This window comes from Coptis chinensis, chromosome 2 (genome assembly GCF_015680905.1).
Source record: "Coptis chinensis isolate HL-2020 chromosome 2, ASM1568090v1, whole genome shotgun sequence".
Taxonomy (NCBI): domain Eukaryota; kingdom Viridiplantae; phylum Streptophyta; class Magnoliopsida; order Ranunculales; family Ranunculaceae; genus Coptis; species Coptis chinensis.
In genome coordinates, this window is record NC_141457.1 from 12,677,561 (window position 1) to 12,700,653 (window position 23,093).

Below are 23,093 nucleotides of genomic sequence, written 5' to 3' on the forward strand. Positions count from 1 at the left end.
GGCTATAACTTCGTCCACTAGGGAATTCCTAGTGGTTTAAGGCCTTGTTGCATATGGTCAATGCAATCGCACTCAGTAAAAACGAGATTAGGTAGAACTCCATTTTGGTCACTTATTCTAATTTCTCATCTTTGCTTGAGGACAAGCAAAATGCCGTTTTGGGGTGGTTTGATAAGAGCCCAAAACTGTAGTTTTAACCCCTTAATAATCATACCTAGACCAATTATGTGAATAATAAGTAAGAGTTAATACTGATTACGTGTTTTTATGCATTTCAGGCTTCAAAGTCCATTATGTGCGTAAATGTGCCACTTTAGCGAGATAAAGGAGCAAAAATCAGCGAACTTCCGAATGCCATATCTTTGGACTCAGACCTCGGATTGAGGCCTACCTTATGTCAAAACGACCAGCTCGGAAAGAGCTTTGCAATGGTCCAAGCCTTGACCCAATCAGAGGAGCAGAAGTGGACGAAAAGTCTGTGGAAGCCAACTGCAGCTGAAGAGGCCTTTTTGGACTGAAAGAATTGGGTTTTGGGCCCGATTCTCGGCCCAAAACATGGCTCCAAGCCCATGCACGATTTTGGATCTGGATGTATAAAAACAAAAGCTTGACTCAGTGTTAATGGCAGTCAGGGGCAGTTAGGTTAGGTAGATAGCTTAGAATAGAAAGTAGCCATTAAAATAGCTTCTAGATCTAGATTTAATTGTTTTATTTAATTAGTTTCAAATCCTTTATTAGATTAAACCTTTGGATCTTGTTCTTCATTTGATTAGATCAATAAAGTAGTATTTTTTATCAATTTCGATTTTGTCATTTCCATTTCTAGATCTAATTTCAATTCTTGTTCTTATTTCATTTTAGTCATTAATTTAGATTTCATTATTGTTTAAATTAGTAAATTTTAATGCTTATTATTATGTGTAGTTTTAATTTAAATGGAAATGATTGCGAAATGATTCAAGGCTAAACCTCCATTAGAGGGGTTGAGAAGCCTTGATGAAAGCTTGATTCCGTTTATCGTAGAGTCGCCGTAAATTTCTATTCCACCACGAAATAATTAGTTCACCATGAGAATGGGTTTAATTGTTCACATGCTAGTTATTAATTGGTAGAAATGCCATGTGTAATTAGGGATTAGGAAGAACCGATTGTTCTCACGTAGCGATTCAATTCGGATTACGACGACTTCGTCGCTAGTGGATTAAGTTGAGTTAAGGTGGAATCAATCCCCTCTAACTCCTTAACATCGAATCAACGTAGCATTCCCATAGTTGTCTGATAATCGACTAGTTGCATCCTGTGGGTAGTTGCACCATAGTTTAGTTACCCCTTCGTAAAGCTCTCATTGACTTTAAGTAGAGTATTGAGACTAGAAAACAAGCATACGGAAGGACTAAGAGTGGAACGAATCACTCTACTCCACTATATCTCATAGGATTGAGAGTAGAAGAAGAAAACTTTGATAAACGCTCTAACAAAAGATAGTTTAGTTTACTTACGTTGTGAATTCATCGTTCATTTCGTAGGTAAACTATTCATTTTTTATTTATCATTTTCCTACTTGCAGATGCCCTTTTTGACAATCTGATTCATGAATGTGAGGGATTAATAAAAAAAAAATGGATGTACTATTTTAGCAAATGATAAGCAAGCCTGCTTCTTGCTAGCCTTGCAATCATTCATTAACTTCAAGGTGAGTTCAAAAGCTTGGCAGTTGACTTTGGAGAGCCCTTCTTGGACTTAGCTCTTCCATAAAAGCAAAGTAGACAATATGTCTAGTAGTCTACTAGGAGCAACAAAGAGGATCTTTTTGCAACCTACTACTTAACTAGTCCGGAGCAATGTCCCTATGCTATGTTCCTGTCTCAAGGCAAGTATGCTATCTTCGCCTTGTTGGTGCCTTCACTCTTTAAGTGGGCTGCCAGTCCCCCGGAGATTGATTGCTTGTTTCAACAGAACTATACTTGCCTGCCTACACTACATGAAAGCTCTCGCTCGTCGTGGACTTACCTATGCCCTATCCTTCCTTCCGAGAGCCTTTGCCTTCCCTCAATTCCTTGAGGGCTACTTTCACTTCCTCCACCTTACACTACTATTCCTACTTCCCCCTTCTCTAAGACAAGTGCAACCACTGACCTAAGATCCATTCCATAAACAAACTAATGCTCCATTATTGCACCCTCTCCCTTAATTCTTCAAGTCATTACTTCTCTTATACCCACTGCCACATAATACCCAATTTAAGTTCTACACAACATCTCACAATTCCAACAAATTTTAAATATGAAATCTATTTAATTAACTAACTAATTAATGAAAGTTAAAGGAAGAAATCGAAATCAAATTTTGCTCGAGTCAAAACGACAACGCTCGATCTGCCACACCTAGTGTGTATCTCCAATTCTATCACTCTGTCCCAAATACTTTAAAATAGGTTTGTTTAATAAAAAGGTGAAGTGAAAAAGATATGGGGTAAAGTTTGTTTTGACCTTGTACAGGCACAACCTAGGCATGAAGGAAGAAAATAGTTTATCTTCTTATTATTTTGTTTATGATGATAAGTACACTAAAAAATTAAAAATTAAAAAGAGGATAAATAGAGTTGACACTGGACAATGGACACACAACAAGCTTAACTAAACTACTAGCTTGACAAAACCGTTGCAATACTTTGTACTTGAAAGCAAGTTCACCAACTCTAGATATAGGAGTACGTGTTCTCCTCATTTCTTAACACTCACTTCCACCTAGAATGAACTCATTCCTATAAACACATAAAAACTACAACTAACCAAAATGCTTGCCACCTCAAACAAGCTTTTATCATGTTCTAAGTAAGAGCAGATCCTAAACTATAAAACCAGATCCTGCAACTTCAAACAGATCCTAAACTATAAAATCTTGATGGCCCAACAGCCCAATACATCTAAACAAACAAGAACATATCTGAAAGTGCATAAACACAATGGAATAACAGCTGTAGTCATAGGAACCAAATTGGACAACACTCAAAACAAAAAAATAGAAACTATAGCAGGCTGAAAATACCAGTAACTTAGCAGACAGTCCTATACTAAACCAGTAGGAGTTATAATGCAAGGTTGGTACCATTAGAAAGCTTGAGAAGTCCATTTTTAGGAACAACAAACGGTTTATAAAACAAAGGAGTGAGTAGAAAGTTATGTACAATCTACCAATGCATGGCAGAACCAACTAACCTAAACAATATATAATGATCGAAACACAACTAACCAAAATATCTGCCAATTAATGATCGAAACACAACTAGCCAAAATAATACCCAACATAACTTACGTATATCCACTCGCTTAAATATTACCAAAGAAACTCACCAATCCATGTAAAATCTCAACTATTAAAACACAAATGGTGAAGGGAGCAAAAGCTGTTTGTACCACAATTAAGGAGCATTCTGGAATTTCGACATAAGGAAGTCCAATGCATGTTGTTGCTCATCGATACTTGCCTTCTGGGCATCCATTTCCTGTTGTTGGGCATTCATTCTCTCTTGTGTCGAATTTCACAACTCCTCAAGCTGGCTCTCCGCATTTGCTGCTCTCCTCCTCAACTGATCCACCTATGCATTCACATATCCACCTCTAGCTTTGCTTGATGGAGCTTCTTGTGCGTGACCAAGGCCTCTATTGTAACTATGTCTTACACCCAATACTCTATCAAATATCTGTTGATCTGTCAATGGGGACGAGCCTTCTTGTGGAGGTTCAGATCTGAGTTCACACATTCTTTCCTATATTATTGTTAGTTGATCAGAAATAAATATCAAACAAATACTAGAATTTAGCATATAAATAGTTGAGTATAAAATTCCCACAAGGGGTGAAATGGGGAATTTCTTGATATTCCTAGTAAATTAAAAAAGGTCTACAAGTTCCAATTAACCTCAATAAAAATTATAATCAATGAACAAGTAAAACAAACTCAATAAGCATCCACAAAACTAGAATTTTAACATGGAAACCCAAGTCTAAAACCTAGGTGAAAAACCTTGACATGTGATTTTGTCCACGTGTCAACAAACAATCCACTATAGAAATATGAGTTTACAGCGGATCTGAAAACAACTTACATGAACCTCACAAGCTAAGCACCAATCATACTCCTTGCACAACCAAGGCAGGTCTTCAGATTTCCACATGCTAGATCAACCGTCTTCCACAACTCAATGAATGAAGATTATGGTTTTCGGTAGTATCATGAAGGCAAAATGGTTTTCTATTTGTTTCTATGTATGAAATCATGCTCAAGAAGAAAACCCAATGGAGAAAAGTAATGAAAACTAGGTTTTAGTAATGGAGGCGATAAACCTTAGCACTAGTTCAAAACACGTTCTCAAAAGATAATCAAAAAGTCTTTCGAAAGATGTATTTATATGAAAGACTCAAAAGCTTCCCCGTTTGATCGAAATTCTCCAAATACTTCCTTGTACAATAGAAATTCTATTTATTGGGTGACTCACTCTATTTCTAAAATGGGTCACTCTATTTCTAAATATGAGATCACACAAAAACAGAAACCCAACACAAAAACAGAAAATATGACGGTGTGACTCACCCTCTTAGAGTGAGATCTTACACAAAAGAAATAGGAAATATGATGGAGTGACTCACCCTTTTAGAGTGTGTGTCACCCTCTTAGAGTGAGATCTCACACAAAAATAGGAAATATGATGGATACTTATTTTGTTGGGAGTCAAATTGGATGATAGATATACTAGGTTTGATCCATGGAATCAATAGAAGTTAATTGTTTTGAATGTTGTTTCTTTTTTCCCAAGTGGATGTTTCCATATCATAAAATAAGTTAAGGTGATTTTGGTTGTAATGTTTTGATAAATGTATATGGATGTTGTTTCTGTCATAAAACAGGTTAATGGAATTTGAATTGGTTATGACGTATAGGGTGCAGAAATGAATACGATCGAATATAAATATGAGAAAATGTTTTTTTTTTATAAATATTTTCATTTGTCTCACTTTTGAAAAAAGCGACATAATATCTATTAAAAGTAACACAATTGACTACTCTTATAGGTCGCTTTCTTTTTGCATACGAGTTATATGGAGTTGATTTCCAAAAATGACACAAGAAGTGGGAGCTTTTGTGTCGCTTTTGACGTACTTATGTCACGCTCTGGTCCAAAAGTGACACAGCTAGTATACTTAATGTGTCACTTTTGATGTACTTATGTCTCGCTCTGGTCCAAAAATGACACAACTAGTATATTTAATGTGTTATTTTTGACGTACTTATGTCTCACTCCGGTCTAGAAATGACACTAGTATACTTAATGTGTGCTTTTGACGTACTTATATCTCACTTTGGTCCAAAAGTGACACAATTAGTATACTTAATATGTCACTTTTGACGTGATTATGTCCCACTTTGGTCCAAAAGAGATATAACTAGTATCACTTTTGACAAGCCATGTGACACTCTTTCTTAAAACTGACACAATAGGCTATTCTTAAGTGTCATTTTATTAACAAAAAGTGACATATTTAGTAAGGCTTTTGTGTCACTTTTGGTTTAACTTTATGTGTCGGAGGTTGTTAAGTCACTTCATAATTAATTTCAAAAGTTACACAAGCGATTTCTTCTTTTGGTTTAACTTTATATGTCGGGGGCTGTTAGGTTACTTCAGAATTAATTTCAAAAGTTACACAAGCGATTTCTTGTGTCACTTAAAAAGTGACACGAAAAACCCTATCTTTAGTAGTAGCTATTCCCTTCACTTGCCATCTTGTCTCTTTGAGTGTAAACCTTTGAAAGTACTGAAGTTGAAATTTGGATCAATTCACGTTCCTTTGAAATTATGTCCTTGTTGAAATTTGGATCAATTCACGTTCCTTTGAAATTATGTCCTTGTTGTTTTATCGTGGTGATATCACTTTACCTAATCTCAAAACTTTGCATCTTGAATCTGTTTGTTTTGTTGGTGAAGAACTTGCTAATAAGCTCTTTAGCAATTGTCCGGTTCTTGAATCATTGGTCATTATTGAAAAGTTTCCTCATCATTGGTCCTAATCTAAAGCACATTGTGATAGAAAATTGTTCTGATGAACTTGATGTTGATTCTTCGTATTGCGAGGCTTACGATTCTATTACGTTGCCCTATACTAAAAATTGAGAGTTCGGGTTTGTTGAAGAAGAAACCCCCTTCGAAGAGTTTTGTTATTTTGTGTTTTAAATTGGTAAAACTTCTAATATTTCTCCCGATATGTTTGAAATTGGCCGAAATTTTCATATATTAGGAAGGTGATTATAATTTGACAATAAAAGAAGGAGAATTAAGCAAATAGAGGGAGGTATTTCTAATTATTAGCACCTCTATTTTTGTAGGAGCCACTAATATTGTTTGGTTTGGAAAATAGAACGATATGGTGAGGAGAAAGAATATACATGAGCTTTTATATAGATAGATAGATAGATGAGATATTGTCCTACATCAAATTGTGTTATGTTCCCTCCAATGTCTTGTGAGTTCGGTAGAATGGAGAGTTCTGTGTATTAAAAAAACAAGGGAATCACAATTTTGCGTACCAAGCGCGTTACTCTATATCACCTACTAGAAAAAGCAAAATCCATATTAATTAACTGATAAGAAGATGGTGAAGTTGTGTGGCTTGTATCAGAGAAATCGGACCATCCCCAAGTGAAACAGTTATATTTCAATATAAAATCGCATTATTTCAGCACACTAGTGTCAAATATCGATATGTCTGAAACATTTAACCGTGTTGAATTTCGATATATCGTGACATTTTGCACTTCGTTCAATTTGCCTACGTGTCTTGCAAGAAAAGCTTCAAAACTTAAAAGACTCTTCTCGGTTTCACGGCTTCAAACAATCAAACCTCTCCTTAAACCCTGGCGGAGAAACAAGAAGGCATCAATTCAAGTAATCAAAGGTCTCTAATCTCTCCATTCCAGTAAGTTCATTCTAACCATTCCTTTTACACTTCGTTTAATTTGACAACCCCTTTTTTTCCTATTGAAAAAAAAAACCATGTCAGACTATCGTTTAGTAGCAACAACCGTATGTCAGGCCCTTACATCAGTAGCAGCATCAGTAGTACTTTTCCAGTCATTTTCACAAACCATATTGCCAAACAACTCACAAGAGTATGTTTATGGCTACATTCGACATGTGGCCACTCGTATGTCGCGGCAGTTAACAATGACAATTAGAGAATATGATGGACTATTTGGTGATGAATTATACGAAGCGGCGGAGATATATTTAGCGGGAAAGATAAACCCTTCGACAAAGAAACTGAGAGTCAGCAAACCGAAGAGTGAGAAGAGTTTTAGAGTAGCAATGGAAAAAGATGAAGAAGTTGTAGATGTTTATGAGGGAGTGAAGTTTAAGTGGAGAATGAATAGTGAACAAGTTAAGAACAATGCACAGGGTTCAAATAATTTTACAGTGTCTCTACGACAGGTTGAGAATCGATCGTTTGAACTTAGTTTTCATGATAAGTATAAAGATATGGTGTTGGGATCTTACTTGCCGTATGTGTTAGAGGAGGCGAAAATTATAATGGATGAAAAGAAAACGGTGAAATTGTTTGCAGTAAATTATGATGGTATTTATGAGACATTGGGAAATGTGTGGACCTCGGTAAATTTTAATCATCCGTCGACGTTTGAGACACTTGCATTGGATCCCCAACTTAAGAAGAATATTATTAGTGATTTGGATGGGTTTGTTAAGAGGAAGGAATACTATAAGAGAGTGGGGAGGGCTTGGAAACGTGGGTATTTGCTGTACGGACCTCCTGGAACAGGGAAATCTAGTTTGGTTGCTGCAATGGCAAATTACCTAAATTTTGACATTTATGATTTGGATCTCAATCAAATTCGGTATAACTCGGAGCTTAGAAAATTGATGGTCGCTACAGCAAACAGATCAATACTCGTAGTTGAGGACGTTGACTGCAGCAGCCTCATGCTTGATAGGGAAAAAGAACAAGAGTTATCTGTTGATGACAAAAGACAGGTAAGTTTTATTCCCACGATCCTACCTATGATATTGATTGCTTCTTTAGAAAATCAGCGTATATAGGCATTGGAGTATAAATGTTATAGATGTTAAGTGAATACTATAAAAAAAATATGGAATATGTTGTTTGAATTTAAATGACAACAATTTGTGATTTGTTTTACCTTTTGCATTTGACCAATAGGTAGCAAATTGGCATGGCGTCTAAAGTCCCAGTTGAAAACTAGGCCAAGTCTCAGTACACCATTAACGAGCCATTAAAGGTCAAGTTGTTGTCATAAGGTTCACAGTAGGTCCTGCCTGATCTCATGCACTTATGGGTTTTATTAGCTTGTTTGTCCATTTTCTTGATTTGGACTTCATTGTGCAGACTTGTTTACAAAGAAAAAAAATAGTAGAATCCCAAATTTATTTTGATTTCAAGTAGAAAATGAAACTCATGAGCCATGATTTCAGTGCACAACTTTCTAACTCAAAAGAATGTTGAAGAAAGTTGACTAAAAGCATGGACCATCAAGGCCCAAAATATCGATATCAATCAATATATCGGTGTACCCAAAAACCGATATATATCGGATATATCGGATATATCTATTATTTTGGTGACTATTCCAAACTATTTAAAATATCGGAAATATCATATATATCGGACATATAATATCGGAAATATATTGGAAATATCGGATTTATATTAAAAAATAGTCAAAAAGTCAACCGATATATATCGTAAATATAGGATATATCGATTATATCGGCGATATAAAGTTTTATATCGGAAATTCCGATATATATCGGAAAAAAAGAATTCTATATTCGGTAGATATATATCGGAAATATCGATATCGGTGTACCAATATACCGATATATATCTATCGGCGATATTTTGGTCCATGTGGACCATCGTATTTATGTTTATATGAAGCGATTCGTGTACTATAAAGCACTTACAAAATTAATTGTGATTATCTCTTTCTGTGGAATTCCAAGGAAAGCCTCTTAGCTCAAGTTGTATGTCACAGGTGACTCTCTCTGGGATGCTCAATTCGATAGATGGGCTATGGTCGTCCTGTGGTGATGAAAGGATTATTGTGTTCACAACTAACCACAAGCACAAATTAGACCCTGCCTTGTTACGTCCAGGCCGAATGGACGTGCACATTCATATGTCTTATTGCACTCCTGATGGCTTCAAAGTCCTGGCTTCTAACTACTTGCAGATTCAGAAGCACCCTCTGTTTGAAAATATTGAAAATCTGATGAAGAACGTTGAGGTAACCCCCGCAGAAGTTGCTGAGAAACTCATGAAGAACGACTTACCCGATATTGTCATCCAAGAACTCCTTGATTTCCTCGAGGAAAAAAAAGAAAACTCCACCTGAAGAAACCAAAGCAATAAATTTGGATAACACCGAAGTACAAGACAAAAGAGAAAGTAAGGATGAAGAGTAAGGTGACAAGGATGATGCTGATGGAGATAAGAAAGATTTGAAGGGAAGCAAGATTATTGAGAATAAGTTGTTGAAGGGATATAAGAATAGAATGTGTAACAAAGCAGCAGCAATTGCATTACATTATATGCAACTCTTAGTTTTGGTACGAATTCTGGGCACACAATTTCTGAAGTTTTTGGTGTAAGGAGGCCTAGTTATAACATTGTCAGATATAGTAGCGTTCATAAGAGGATTAGTGTGTTTAGTTTGATTTATAGTTCAGAACTTTTTTGTTATTATCAGAAAAAAAAAAGCATAAATGTGTATCAATAAATGCAAAGTGAATTTGTGAATATTGTTTACTGGACCGGTAAAAGAATGGCCTCTTGTATATGAACAGGACCGCCCTGGTTGATTGCTCATATGTTTATTCTTTTTCTTTTTAAAGTCTAGATCATTCCATCAGATAATAGAGACAAGGGTATGAGCTGTTTTGTTTAGCTCATCTTGTATATATTATTATTATTATTATTATTTATTGGTAAGCCTGTTTTAAATGAGATCAGTAACTCTTTGATGGCGGCGGGTTTAAAGTTTTACCGACTTTGCTAGTCGGCACCTGCCGATCTTGTACATTACCTTCCAAAAAACAGAATCCCCCCTTCGGTTTCAGAATTTTAAACAAAAGACACTTGACCCTCAAGTATGACAGTATACACACACTAACAATATTCATGTACCAGATATTTAATCGACCAGGCTTCAGTAGTCGACTAGTTGCTACAAAGAATGAGATTACTAACTCTAGATTCCCAATGCATTTAGTAGCCGTAGCTTCAGTGCTGTGATTTCTGAGTTGCAATCTTAGATTGAACTGATTCAAGTGTCCATTCTGCAATCAATTCCAGCTTCCTCACTGTTTGTCATATTTATATTATAGAATCGATATACAGACGGTTAGAAACTTAAACTTGTAGCTGTGCCTGGTTAGTCTCAGCCTCTCAGGGCCCCCTTAGAATGTGTGCATCTTTCATATGTGTAGTCTCAAACTCTCAGTTGCCCCATGAAATTCTGATGGAATCCTTTTTTATTGAGCCGAACTTTAGCTTTGAGAGTGGGCTTTGCTCACCCTTCCAAACCCCAGCCCACTCAGTAGTTCACCAGCCAGGCAGTCACCATGGAGGCGAGTTTTGGAGGGAAGATTGAGTTGATTAAATTTGATAAAGTCGTTTTCGAGTTTGAGTGTTATCCTCAAATTTTTTGCTCACAGTCACAACATGTGTCCAAGAAAAGTCAGTCAGAATTAAAAAAAACCAAAACTCTCTCCTCTCTCTCTATCTCCCTTACTTCTCCTCTATTTCCAACCATCAGTGCCGGCAACAATATCGCCATCAAATTTCCGGTGAGACATTTAAAGAAATCAGTCCAACTCCTTTACGGCTGAAAAATGTGGGAATAAAATTGTTTTGATTCCCACAACTCACCACCAACCACTTCTCCACAATCCTTCCATTAACCCAACTACTTATTCATGAAAATTTTGGAAAAAATAAATCAATCTTTTCATTCATTTTAATTTTCTCCTAATGATTTAATGTAAATTGGTAACCTTACATTTTGTTAAATACCCATTTCTTCATTAGCCATTTGTAGAATTTCATATTAGTGTTGATGCTAGGAGAGTTATGACATTGTTTTAATGAGAGAAAACCAAAAAGAATAAGAATTTAGAAGAGAGTGGGCTAGAATAATAGGGTTAGAGTCATTGTATTCTTGTATATTGAGTGTTCTCTACCCAGAGTTACATACTTTTACTAAACTAAAACCTAATAAAATAGAAACTACTAGATATAGATGTCCACACTTATAGAAACGTGGGACTTTCCATATTTGACATATTCTAACACTCCCCCTCAAGTTGTAATGCTGCAAACTTGCAAATTGCAGCTTGAATGGCAGAAAGAAAATATAATAATGCAGCTCCCCCTTTCTGATAAAACTATCTTTAGTTAAAGAACTCGAACAACTGTTAAGACATTCTGGAAATGAAGCTGTCGGTTTAGGCAATGACAAGCAATAACACTAATTTGATGTGAGTTTATTGGCTGCTACTACCAATATCACTGTTGAAGTCTTGCATAACATAAATTGCAAACAATAATAGTGATTTGATGTGAGCTTCTTGGTTGCTACTATCAATATCATTGTTAAAGTCTTGCAAAATACTGTTATAGGTACTCTTGAATACTGAATAGTGAAATTGCAGTTTAGTCTTGACTGCTACCAGCTGAATACTGAAGAGTCCATATTTTCTTTGACTGCTACCTGGAAACATGAGTACTCTTCCACCAACGTCTCCATATTCGCCAAGACATGATGGAATATGGAGACATAAGTACTCTTCCACATACGCCTCCATATTCTCCTTGCCTTATATATTACTCTGGATCCTCATATCTCCATAATCTCCCCCTCAAGTTTACATATACAAGATGGAGTTGGAACATACAAAGGCTTGTCTATTCCGACTTGAACTGAGCACTGAGCACCATAGCGACATAAAGGGTAAAAAAAATGATAAACGTGAACTGGATAACCCCAAACATGATGAGAATCACACAAAAAACGCGAACTGGATAACCCCAAACATGATTAGGATCACAAAAAAACGCAAATTGGATAACCCCAAACATGATGAGGATCACAAAAAATAACGCGGACAGAATCACCCCAAACATGATGAGGATAACAAAAAACCGCGAACTAGATCGAATCTGGCCCAATTTGACCGACTATTTGTTCTTCGAGTGAGTTAAATCTGTAACACGAACATGATAACTCACATAGGAAATAGCTCAACATTGCCCAATTTGACCTTCTTTTCTACCCATTTACATACCAGATCACAACACCCAACAAGCCTATAATCAAACTCCATATAGAAACGAGCTGATAATATGTAACTGTCGGCAAGGATGAACCTCAATATTTTCACCAATAGAATCTTGAATTCCATTAGTCAGTAACGAATCTCTATTACTAAATTAAATACCACATAGGCGTGACTGGACCTTTATTATCCACCACTAGATGATAAGAGCCCAAAACTGTAGTTTTAACCCCTTAATAATCATACTGTTAGACCAATTATGTGAATAATAAGTAAGAGTTAACACTGATTACGCGTTTTTATGCATTTCAGGTTTCAAAGTCCATTATGTGCAGAAATGTACCACTTTAGCGAGATAAAGGAGCAAAAGTCAAAGAACTTCCAAAAGCCGTATCTTTGGACTCGGACCTCGAATTGGGCATACCTTATGTCAAAACGACCGCTCGGAAAGAGCTTTGCAATGGTCCAAGCCTTGACCCAATCAGAGGAGCAGAAGTGGACGAAAAGTCTGTGGAAGTCAACTGCAGCTGAAGAGGCCTTTTGAATTTGAAAAGAATTGGGTTTTGGGCCCCGATTCTCCGCCCAACCCATGGCTCCAAGCCCATGCACGAATTTTGGATCTGAATGTATAAGAACAAAAGCTTAAGTCTTTGTTAATGGTAGCATAGGGTAGATTAATTAGTAGAGAATTAGGGTTCATAGCTTAGAATAGAAAGTAGCCATTAAAATAGCTTCTAGATCTAGATTTAATTGTTTTCTTTAATTAGTTTCAAATCCCTTATTAGATTAAACCTTTGAATCTTGTTCTTCATTTGATTAGATCAATAAAGTAGTATTCTTTATCCATTTCGATTTTGTCAATTCCAATTCTAGATCTAATTTCAATTTATGTCCTTAGTTCAATTTAGTCATTAAATTAGATTTCATTATTGTTTAATTAAATAAATTTCAATGCTTTATATTATGTTTAGTTTTAATATAAATGGAAATGATTATGAATGATTCAAGGCTAAACCTCCATTAGAGGGTTGTGAAGCCTTGATGAAAGCTTGATTCGATTATCGTAGAAGTCGTCGTATTTTCTATTCCACTCTAGAAATGATTAGTTCACCATGAGAATGGGTTTAATTGTTCACATGCTAGTTATAATTGGTAGAAATGCCATGTATAATTAGGGATTAGGAATAACCAATTGTTCTCAGGGCGCTCAATTCGGATTACTGACGATTAAATTCGTTTAGTGGATTAAGTTGAGTTAAGGTGGAATCAATCCCCCTCTAACTCCTTATCATAGAATCAACGTAGCATTCCCTTAGTTGACTGATAAGCGACTAGTTGCATCTCGTGGGTAGTTGCATCGTAGTCTAATTTCCCTTCGTAAATCTCTCATAGACTTAAAAACGACTAGTTAGATTAGAGAACAAGCATGCTAGAGTACTAGGAGTGGAACGAACTCTATCTACTCCACTATACCTCAATTGGTTGAGAGTAGAATAAATCTTTGATAAACGTAAAAAGTTTAGTTTACTTACGTTGTGGATACGTAGTTCATTTTGTAGGTAAGCTAGTCATTTTACGTTTATCACTAGATTACCATACAAAATCTCTAAGAAAGTAAACATATTTACCTTTTGGAATGGCAATCTCTAAAAATCTCAAAACCTGATGTGTGGAAGCTAGAGCGCGGGCGCGCCTTCATCAAGGCATATTGGAGCACGCCCCGTGCTTAACTGCTTGGAAGTCGAGTCAAGTAAGAGCGCACCCAGCGCCCATCTCAGGCAATTCTGGAGCGTGCCCCATGCCATCTTCTCTGAATACAAAACGAACAATACTGAAAATCAACTTTTGGCGTGCGGACTGAGCGCGTGCGCGCCTGTCCAATACTAACTTCAAAGACTCCGGGATACAAAGAGGTTGTGCCCCTCTTATCAATATTAAGATAGAGTGATTGTGGAAGACGTAGATTGTGGAAGCGAAACAATACTAATAAACCAATACTGAGAAACTTCGGATCTCTCTCCTAGCATTCTTCAAACAAACTTTAAACACTAGCGGAATCTCGAAAACTTACTTTAACATGGCGATGAACATTACCGTGAACAGTGTTGGTGAATAGTAACTGTGAATAGTACTGGTGAACAGTAACCGTGAACATTGCCTGTGAATAGTGCATGTGAACAGTAAAACCCACCAGAGAAAAAATTGAAACTTGAATTGAGATATAAGAACTTCTTCTTGTGAGAAATCCTTCTTCTTCTTGAAACTTGACTTGAATACTAAAAAACTGAAAAAGAATTGATTTTTTTTTCTTCTTCTTGTATACCAATTTTAGGAGATACCTCTCCTAGCATACCAAATTTATATTTGAACATAATGCTCTGATACCATGTAGAATTTTATATTAGTGTTGATGCTAGGAGAGTTATGACATTGTTTTAATGAGAGAAAACCAAGAAGAAGAAGAATTTAGAAGAGAGTAGGCTAGAATAATAGGGTTAGAGTCATTATATTCTTGTATATAGAGTGTTCTCTACCTAGAGTTTTTTTTTTTTTTTTTTTTTTTTTTTTTTTAGATTAGATAAAACCAGCTAAAGATGAACAGGAAAACAATTCTGATCAAGCATACACTTCAGAAGATCAGACCCACCCAGCTGATGGTTAGCCCATTTTGCTAGGGTGTCTGCATCCCCATTAAAAGTCCTACTTCTCCAAACAAAAGAACATGAATTCAAACCCAAAATGTTATATGATATAGATGTCTTCAGCGTCTCTAGGAACCAAGGGCAGTCATCTCCTTGAAGCGCCTTGATCACTTCCCGATTGTCACCTTCCAAAACATAATTGCTATGTCCCAGCTGTTTTGCCAACAGAGCTGCCACTTCTGCTGCAACCATCTCTGCTTCCCCTGACTCCCTAGCCTTGAATCTCCTTACTGCAGCTCCAACTATATCCCCTTCGCTGTTACTGGAGATTGCTCCAGCCCCTGTCCATCCTGTGTTCCTGCAGAAAGATGCATCAAATCTCATCACTATGCAATCATTTGGTATAATAGGAAACATATTATTCAAATCATATTCAGAGAGAGAAGGTTCTAGAGGGTTTAGAGAAGCTTCTCTGAAAGCCTCGAAGCACTTGTCTGCCAATCCTTTGCTCAGTCTGATGATGCGATCCCTATTTGCCTTCCTGTGTTCAAATTTGGCTTCATTTCTAGCTTTCCAAATATGTTGGATCAAGAACATGATGTGAGTCCCAGCCCAGGCTATCTCACTATTTTTGCTATGGCACCAGGACAGGAACATATCAATTCTTTCCCTCAAGTCTTGATGTTGCTGGAAGTGATTGGTTCGCAATCCCACTTGGGAGCTAAACCATACTGCTCTAGTCCAGTGCACTTGAAGAATAAGTGCTCAGCTGTCTCAAGCTCTTTGTAACAGAAAGGGCATGTGAAATCCCCTTTCATATTTTTTTCAGCCAGCCTGTCTCCTAGAGGGAGCACATTCATATACTCTTTCCAGACAAACATCTGGATATAGGCAGGCAGAGGGGTTTTCCATATTTATTTAAGAGCTATGCAGTTCATACCAGAACTTTGCCCCATCTCAGCATTTTATTTCCCCTCAGATACTCATAGACAGACTTAACAGTAAGTTTTCCAAACCTTTCCATAGCCCATATCATTTTATCAGCTGTTGCCCCCTCAGGTCTGACAACAATCTCTTGAATCATCTGACATATGAATGGATGGAAATGCTGATTAAGTTTGGCTGAGTCCCAGCCACTATTGTCTGGCAGGAAGAGGTCGGACACATGCAAATTGGACAGAGAGTCATCCACTACTCCCAATTCTTCTAGAGTCACAGGCTTATCAAGACATTTTAGCCATGGATCCTTCAGAATGGAAGTAGTAGATCCCTGTCCTATTCTCCATATCAGCCCCACTTATGGAGTTAAAAGTTTGATGTATGCCCTTCCAGAAGTAGGAGGCTTGATCAGGAGGTTTCTCCACATCTCCTATCTATTTCTTTCCATAAATACTGAACATAGTTTTAGTCCACAGAGAGTGAATGTCTGTGGCTGCTTTCCAAGGTAGTTTGGCTAACATAGCCACATTCATATCTCTTGTTTTCCTGAGCCCTAGGCCCCCTTCAAGTTTGCTCTTACAAATCTGATCCCACCCTATGGTGTGAACACTTTTTGATTGATCTGTTCCATTCCACCAGAAATCCCTACAAGCTTTGTCTATCTTGTTACATGTTGAGACAGGCAACATGTAAGTAGACATAACATATAGGGGGGTGGCTTGGATAACAGCTTGGATGAGTGTAGTTCTCCCAGCTTGAGACAACACTCTAGCTTTCCAACCCTTGACTTTCCTATGGATTCTGTCCACAAGAAAGTCAAAATCCTCAGCTTTTTTCATAGACAGCATAATGGGGACACCAAGGTATTTCTCTTTTGGGTCAAAGTTCCTCATCTTCCAGAAACGTTTAAGCTTAATCTTTTGTCTATACTTTACATTTCTGCTGAAGAAAATACTGGACTTTTCAAAGTTAATGTTCTGCCCTGAGGCTTGGCAGTAATCCTCCAGGATCTTTTTTAGGTGTCCACTTTCAGCAAGATTAGCCTTAATGAATAAGATTAAGTCATCAGCATAGAGCAAGTGTGTTAGGGCCGGAGAATTTTTCCTTATCCGAACACCATGAAGCTCATTGTTGACCTCTGCTCTAGCAATCATCCTTGAGAGGGCCTCCGAGATCAAGATGAAGATATATGGGGATAGGGGGTCCCCTTGTCTCAGCCCTCTCTCAGGAGTCACCTTCTCCAATGGAGAGCCATTAAGCATAACTTGGAAAGAAACAGTGGATAAGCACTGGTGAATCATGCTTCTCCACTTGTTTGTAAATCCAAGTTGTTTAAAGATGTTATCCACAAACGTCCATTCCACCCTATCGTAGGCCTTGGCCATGTCTAGCTTAAGGGCACACCATCCCTCTCCCTTATGTTTCATATTTTTCATATTGTGGAAGACTTCACAGGCAAGACCTACATTGTCCCCAATGCTCCTGCCTTTGATGAAGGCCCCTTGGAAAGGAGACACAATCCTGTTCAACAGCCCTTTCAGCCTATTGGCAAGAACTTTTGATACAATTTTGTACCCAAAGTTGCATAGGCTGATAGGACGAAATTTGGAGGCATGATCAGGGTTTACCACCTTAGGTATCAAGGCAATGTAGGTCTCGTTGAAACTAGGGTTAAGCTGGCCATTGGTAAAGAAGTCTTGCACAAAGGCCACCACAGCTGGACCAACAATGTCCAGGCACTTTTTATAGAAAACACCTTGAAAACCATCTGGACCAGGAGCTTTAAGGCTGCCCATTTTATTCACCACCTTCCAAATGTCCTCCTTACTGGGGACACTAATGAGAATCTCATTCTCTCTCTCACTCACTATTCTGTGGAACAGAGATTCATAATCCCCGATCATCCCTTTCAGGTTGATCAGAATGAAAAATCTCAGAAAAATAGTGGTTGAGAGAGTTTCCCACAGCAGTTCTCCCTTCCTGCCAAATCCCATCTTCATTTTTTATTTTCTCAATGTTATTTTTTCTCCTTCTGTATAAATTTGAGAGGTGGTAGAATTTGGTATTCTTTCCCCCATCCTTAATCCAGTCAGTGGAGGACTTTTGTTTCCAAAAATCCTCCTCCTTATCATACCAGTCCAGCAGAGTCTCTTTCAACTCTTTTGGTTTAATATAATTCTCCCTAGAGAAAGGCTTAGCCAAGACCTTGTCCAGCTCCTTATGAGTAGCCTTGATATTCGAGAAAATGTTACCAAACACAACTTTATTCCACACAGACAGATCCCCCCTAGTTTTGTTAAGCTTATGAATCAAGTTGCTATCAGGAAGGTCATGAGTAATAGCATCCCAAGCTTTCTCTATCACAGGTCTACACATATCATTAGCGAGCCACATATTAAAAAATTTGAAGGGTCTAGGGTTATACTCCTCCCTTTTAACCATCTTAATAATAAGAGAAATATGGTCAGAGGAGGCATTGGCCACAGTCTGGACAAGGGCATGAGGGAACAGAGTTAACCACTCAGGAGAGGCCAAAGCTCGATCTATCTAGCCTTTCAAGAACATGGGCACCAGGTCTACGATTATTGCTCCAGGTGAACTTGGGTCCCTTAAAACCCAAGTCCACCAAGCCAAGATCATTAATTAAGCTGTTGAACTCTTGCATACTCTTGGTAAAGATACTTCTCCCCTTCTCATTTAACTGAGTTATGGCATTAAAGTCACCAAATAAAACCCAAGGGCCAGGAATCAAAGGGGCTAGTCCCCTCAACTCATCCCAAACCTTTTTCCTATTGTGGGCAGTTGGTTCCCCATAAACAAAAGAGAAAAACCAGTCAACAGTACTGAAATAATTTGAAATTTTACCTGTGACTTGATTGTGAGATGCCCCCATAATCTCTATGTCCACTCCTTCTTTCCATAGAATAGCCAGACCTCCACTCAGACCTTGTGCAGGAACCGCAAAATGTCCACTCAGCTTGAGCTTCTTACTTAACCTACCAATACCCTCTTTGCTTGCTTTAGTTTCAGCCAAACACACTATATCTACATTGTGCCTACCCATCAGGTCCTTTAATTGTTGAACCGCCGTGGTGGTACCTATCCCCCGGCAGTTCCAGGCGTGGATCATCATGGATACCAAGGCAGCTGTGATGGGACAGCCGCCGCGAACCCTGGAGGAGTATCCAGACCCCCACTGTAAGAGTTCCCCATGCTTTGTTTTTCCTCCATCCTCTGTTCTGAACATGTCTTGCTTACTCCAGCATTTCCTTGTTCCCTCTGTGTCCTTTGTATTCCTTGGACTTCATTTCTATCCACCGTTGAGTCATCGATAGCCAGCGGTGCTGGTTGGATTACTAGCTCTTCCTCCTGTCCATGTCTTCCCCTTTGATTCTGATTTCCCCCTTCGTTTTCCAGTTCCTCTTCATTATCCGAAAAATAAAATTCCATTGGTACTTGATGTTCCCCAATCATCTCTTCTGAAATTCCTGACTCATTTGCTGTTGTATCCATCGTCTCCTCCGATGCAGTTGGGTTAGTATCTATAGTAGAAACAATATCAATATACTCCTCTGAGGAGTTAGATATGGCTGAGTCACTCGATACTTGCACTATATAAGCATTTTCTGGAATCAAGAGGTGCCCTTTCCCCTGATTCCTAATCTCAGCTGCCTTTTGCTTAGCTTTCTTTGACCTTTGTTCTACTACCCTTTTCCTCCTCCTAACCCATCCAATTCCCCCATTCAACACCATTTCCCCTTCCTTGACACAACTCAGATCTAATTTTCTCTTTTCTTTTTTTTTGAAAGCTCTCACCTTGCTCCCTTTCTTCTCTTTCCAGCCTTGCTTTAAGCTCAGCTCTGGTGCCCTTTTCTCTTCCACCTCGGGAAACCATGATTTTAAAGCCTCTACCATGTGTTGGTCTGTTGGGGTTGGTTGGTTGCTTGCCAGCTTGGTCCTCTTGCATATGTAGCTTCTGGTTTGGTTTGTCTGATACAGATCTTTTGAGGCTCGAGGCACCATTTTTGAAAACAAGCGAAGGTTTTTTGGGGGATGGATAATCACTCTGCTCACCTAATTTATCTTCCTCTGTCCTACTCCTATCGCACTCATCAGCCTTACCTTCCACCTGATTCCTTTTATTAGCATTATCCAACACCCAAACCGCTTCTGTGTGAGAGGCCTCCATCTTATTATCCCAAATCATTCCAGAGTGGGTTAAGCCCAAAGTCGCTTGAGTATCCAGCATCACGAGCCCTAGACTCATCTGGTTCACTTGTGGGCTTAGTTGTTTCCCCCATTCAGTTAGGTCCTTGAGCCCACTTCCCTGTTTCTGTACTTCTAGCCTTTGGGCCTGAGGCCCAGGTCCGTGTTCCCCATTTGAATTGATCTTAGCTCCCATGGCGACCTTTGACTTACTAGCCGTTGGGGTATCTGTTAAGGTAGCCGTTGAGACTGTAGTTCTGAATCCTGTTCCTGACACCACTGCTCCTTCCTTATTCTTGTCTTTTTCGTCCCCTGTGTCAGTTGCCCTAGGCCCTACCCAGCTGTCCTATTTATTCCTTACCATATTTTTCCGGCCACTATTTTCCCAGATCATTCTTTCCGATGCCGGAGTTTCTTCGAATCGTAGCTTAGATGGGAGCCCAGCTATAATGAGAGATTGTTTCCCCATAAAAGCAACTCCATTGTAAAACTTATTGGCTTTAATTTGGCTGTTAAAATTTTGTTTGACATCCTTCAGAGATCCTCCACATTTCATCAGATCATATCGGTGTTGGTTGCGCAATCTACATGCTAGCTGGTCATGTCCAATAACACCGCAGAAATAGCAAAACAATTCCAACTTCTCATACCTGAATCTAACCACTATCTCTTCTCCTGTTTCCAACTTGATCTGTTGGTCCTTCTGCAGTCTTTCTTTAACATCCATCTCTATTTGGATCCGAGCTACCTGTTGATTGAATTCAAGTGGACAGGATATGTCCACTTCCAAGACCTTCCCTAGCCCAGCCCCAATCTTCCAGACATTAACCTTATTTATTCTTTCTTTTGGAAGATCCCAGACTTGTACCCAGAAATGGACTAGGTCAAACTGGTAGTCATCTAAGCTCCATCCTCTACACCATGCCTTTACAGAGAATACCTGACCCTCCAGCATCCATGGGCCATTATGTAGCACATGTTGCCATTCCTTATCAGATTCAAAACTCATCTTTACATGTTCCCTATCCAGGCGCTCAAGAGTTATGCTGCCTTTTGTTTGCCAGATTCTATGCATATCTTTTCCAACCTCCTCTAGCTTTAGTGGGTATCTACCAAGAAACTTTCCAATCAGAGTAAGCTCCTCAATGACGTTTTTCTTTATATTAATGCAGTTGAGCTCTATAACTGTAGTCCTTTTCTTTCCAAAGAACAGGTTTTTCATGTTCTGTTGAAGGGTCTCAATCTAATTGGTGTTACTATTATCTTCTTTCTGGACTATATCTGTCTCAATTAAGATGCTCATAGTTCCCCTGTTCAGCTGCCAGCCCAAGAACACCTCACAACCAGAGTTAGATACTCCACTAACTCAGGCCAGTCCTTGCCTTCAGGCCAAAGAAAGGACACAACGATGCGTACGAATCAAAAAGAAAGCTAGAAACGGGGGGGGGGGGGGTGGGGTTTAGAGGGGAGGGGGAGAAGGAGAAAGGGTTTAGGGGAGGAGAGAGGGAGGAGGAGTTGTGAAGTTATGGCCAGCAAGGTAGCCCCAAAGGAAGAGGAAAAGTGCTGCTATCTCCCACAGCAAGGAAAAGTTCTCTACCTAGAGTTACATACTTATACTAAACTAAAACCTAATAAAATAGAAACTACTAGATATGAATGTCCACACTTATATAAACGTGAGACTTTCCATATTTGACATATTCTAATACCGACATATTCTAACACCATTAAAGAAACTTTATACCTTCAATCTCATTTCCCATATTCACCAAGGTCCCTATCTTCTATCTTCAGCACCTCACACGCATGGCGCACAACCTCAAATCCAAACTCACACAAAACCCACTTTACCAAAAAAATAAAATAAAATAAAAAAAATCACAACAACCTCATATTAACAAGAAACCTCATATTAACAAGAAGCCCAAATAGATTCAAATAAATGCCATGCTTTAGGTGTAATAATAGTTGGAATGCTTTTTATTTATGACTTCCCGACAATTCAATGGCGAGTTCAACAGTGTGGGATTGTTGCTTGCAGATGGGTAGGAACTGTTTCCGGGTTGGAAAGAGAGGAATTGTAAGAGAGAGTGAGAGTCCGAGTCTTTTCGGTTTTTGTTTTGGTTTTTTATTTTTTTGTTGACATTTTTGGACACGTGTCGTGCCTGTGAGCACTGTGGGGCTCAGACCTGGGAGCAAAAAAATTCTCATCGAGGATAACAAGGAAACTTCATCAAAAGTGAAACCTTCACACCACATCTCCACTTTCCAAACACACCCTTCTTCTTCATTTTCAAAGAAATCCACCCTACCAATGAACAAGACACAAACCACCAACTCAATAATGAATTTCATAGTAGTAAGGAAAATAAAATTGTTCAAAGAATTAAAATATCTGAATACAATTCAATCAATGGATGCATTTTCACAAGGATGGTTTGTATCTTGTGTTTGAATTCATGGAAAGTGATTTAGAAGTTGTTATTCGCCGTCGAGAATTACTGACATTGAAAGAACTTGCGGGTGGTGTTGCATTTGCATAGGTGATGCTTGGTTATTGATGTGTTTGAGTTCATTTGGCTTTGTGGTGTGCTGTTATTTGTTTTTCTTTTTGTATGAAAATGTTCAAGTCACCCAGCATCTTCCAATTTCTTCTTCTTCTTCTTTCACAAATTCACGTACTTTTTTTTGGGGTTTTGGAGAATCGGGTTTTAATCGGGTTATCCGAAATTGAAACCCACAGAATACCCGACCCAATCGGGTATAGAGTAGGTTTCGGTTGGTGGTTTTCATCTTCTACTTGAACCCCATACCGAGATAAAGCAAGGCACTTCCCAAGCTTGAAGTGGGAATTGAGAGGCACGAGATAGCCCTCAAAAAAGGTGAAATCTTGTTCAACCGTAGTGTAGGCGAAACCTGGCAGCCCGCCCAGAGTTTGACCT

General features: G+C 38.4%; 5 protein-coding genes across 5 annotated transcripts; 1 reads left to right on the plus strand and 4 right to left on the minus strand.

The window, feature by feature from the left end:
- Nucleotides 1-6,849: 6,849 nt before the first annotated feature.
- Nucleotides 6,850-9,867, plus strand: LOC147514938 (AAA-ATPase At3g50940-like). The gene is made up of 2 exons (XM_086585617.1): nt 6,850-8,041; nt 9,064-9,867. The coding sequence occupies exons 1-2, from the start codon at nt 7,049-7,051 to the stop codon at nt 9,421-9,423; spliced, it is 1,353 nt and encodes a 450-aa protein (XP_086441743.1). The 5' UTR covers nt 6,850-7,048; the 3' UTR covers nt 9,424-9,867.
- Nucleotides 9,868-14,952: 5,085 nt separating this feature from the next.
- Nucleotides 14,953-17,741, minus strand: LOC147514939 (uncharacterized). Its single transcript, XM_086592744.1, has 4 exons — nt 16,400-17,741; nt 15,947-16,281; nt 15,739-15,887; nt 14,953-15,640 (listed from the first exon to the last, which is right to left on the minus strand). The coding sequence occupies exons 1-4, from the start codon at nt 17,739-17,741 to the stop codon at nt 14,953-14,955; spliced, it is 2,514 nt and encodes an 837-aa protein (XP_086448870.1).
- A 91-nt stretch (nt 17,742-17,832) lies between these two features.
- On the minus strand, nt 17,833-18,387 carry LOC147514940 (uncharacterized). The gene has a single exon (XM_086592745.1). The coding sequence runs from the start codon at nt 18,385-18,387 to the stop codon at nt 17,833-17,835; it is 555 nt and encodes a 184-aa protein (XP_086448871.1).
- A 79-nt stretch (nt 18,388-18,466) lies between these two features.
- LOC147514941 (uncharacterized) lies at nt 18,467-19,009 on the minus strand. The gene has a single exon (XM_086592746.1). It carries the CDS (start codon nt 19,007-19,009, stop codon nt 18,467-18,469), a length of 543 nt encoding a protein of 180 aa, XP_086448872.1.
- Nucleotides 19,010-20,497: 1,488 nt separating this feature from the next.
- On the minus strand, nt 20,498-21,373 carry LOC147514942 (uncharacterized). Its single transcript, XM_086592747.1, has one exon. The coding sequence runs from the start codon at nt 21,371-21,373 to the stop codon at nt 20,498-20,500; it is 876 nt and encodes a 291-aa protein (XP_086448873.1).
- Between the last annotated feature and the right edge of the window lie 1,720 nt (nt 21,374-23,093).

Coding starts and splice junctions, on each gene's coding strand:
- LOC147514938 (XM_086585617.1), top strand. CDS start 7,049: ATGTCAGACTATCGTTTAGTAGCAACAACCGTATGTCAGGCCCTTACA. Junction 8,042..9,063: donor CTGTTGATGACAAAAGACAG/GTAAGTTTTATT, acceptor TGTATGTCACAG/GTGACTCTCTCTGGGATGCT.
- LOC147514939 (XM_086592744.1), bottom strand. CDS start 17,741: ATGGGCAGCCTTAAAGCTCCTGGTCCAGATGGTTTTCAAGGTGTTTTC. Junction 16,282..16,399: donor GTGGACTAAAACTATGTTCA/GTATTTATGGAA, acceptor TATGGAGAATAG/GACAGGGATCTACTACTTCC. Junction 15,888..15,946: donor TGAGATGGGGCAAAGTTCTG/GTATGAACTGCA, acceptor GCCTATATCCAG/ATGTTTGTCTGGAAAGAGTA.
- LOC147514940 (XM_086592745.1), bottom strand. CDS start 18,387: ATGGTTAAAAGGGAGGAGTATAACCCTAGACCCTTCAAATTTTTTAAT.
- LOC147514941 (XM_086592746.1), bottom strand. CDS start 19,009: ATGGGTAGGCACAATGTAGATATAGTGTGTTTGGCTGAAACTAAAGCA.
- LOC147514942 (XM_086592747.1), bottom strand. CDS start 21,373: ATGAAAAACCTGTTCTTTGGAAAGAAAAGGACTACAGTTATAGAGCTC.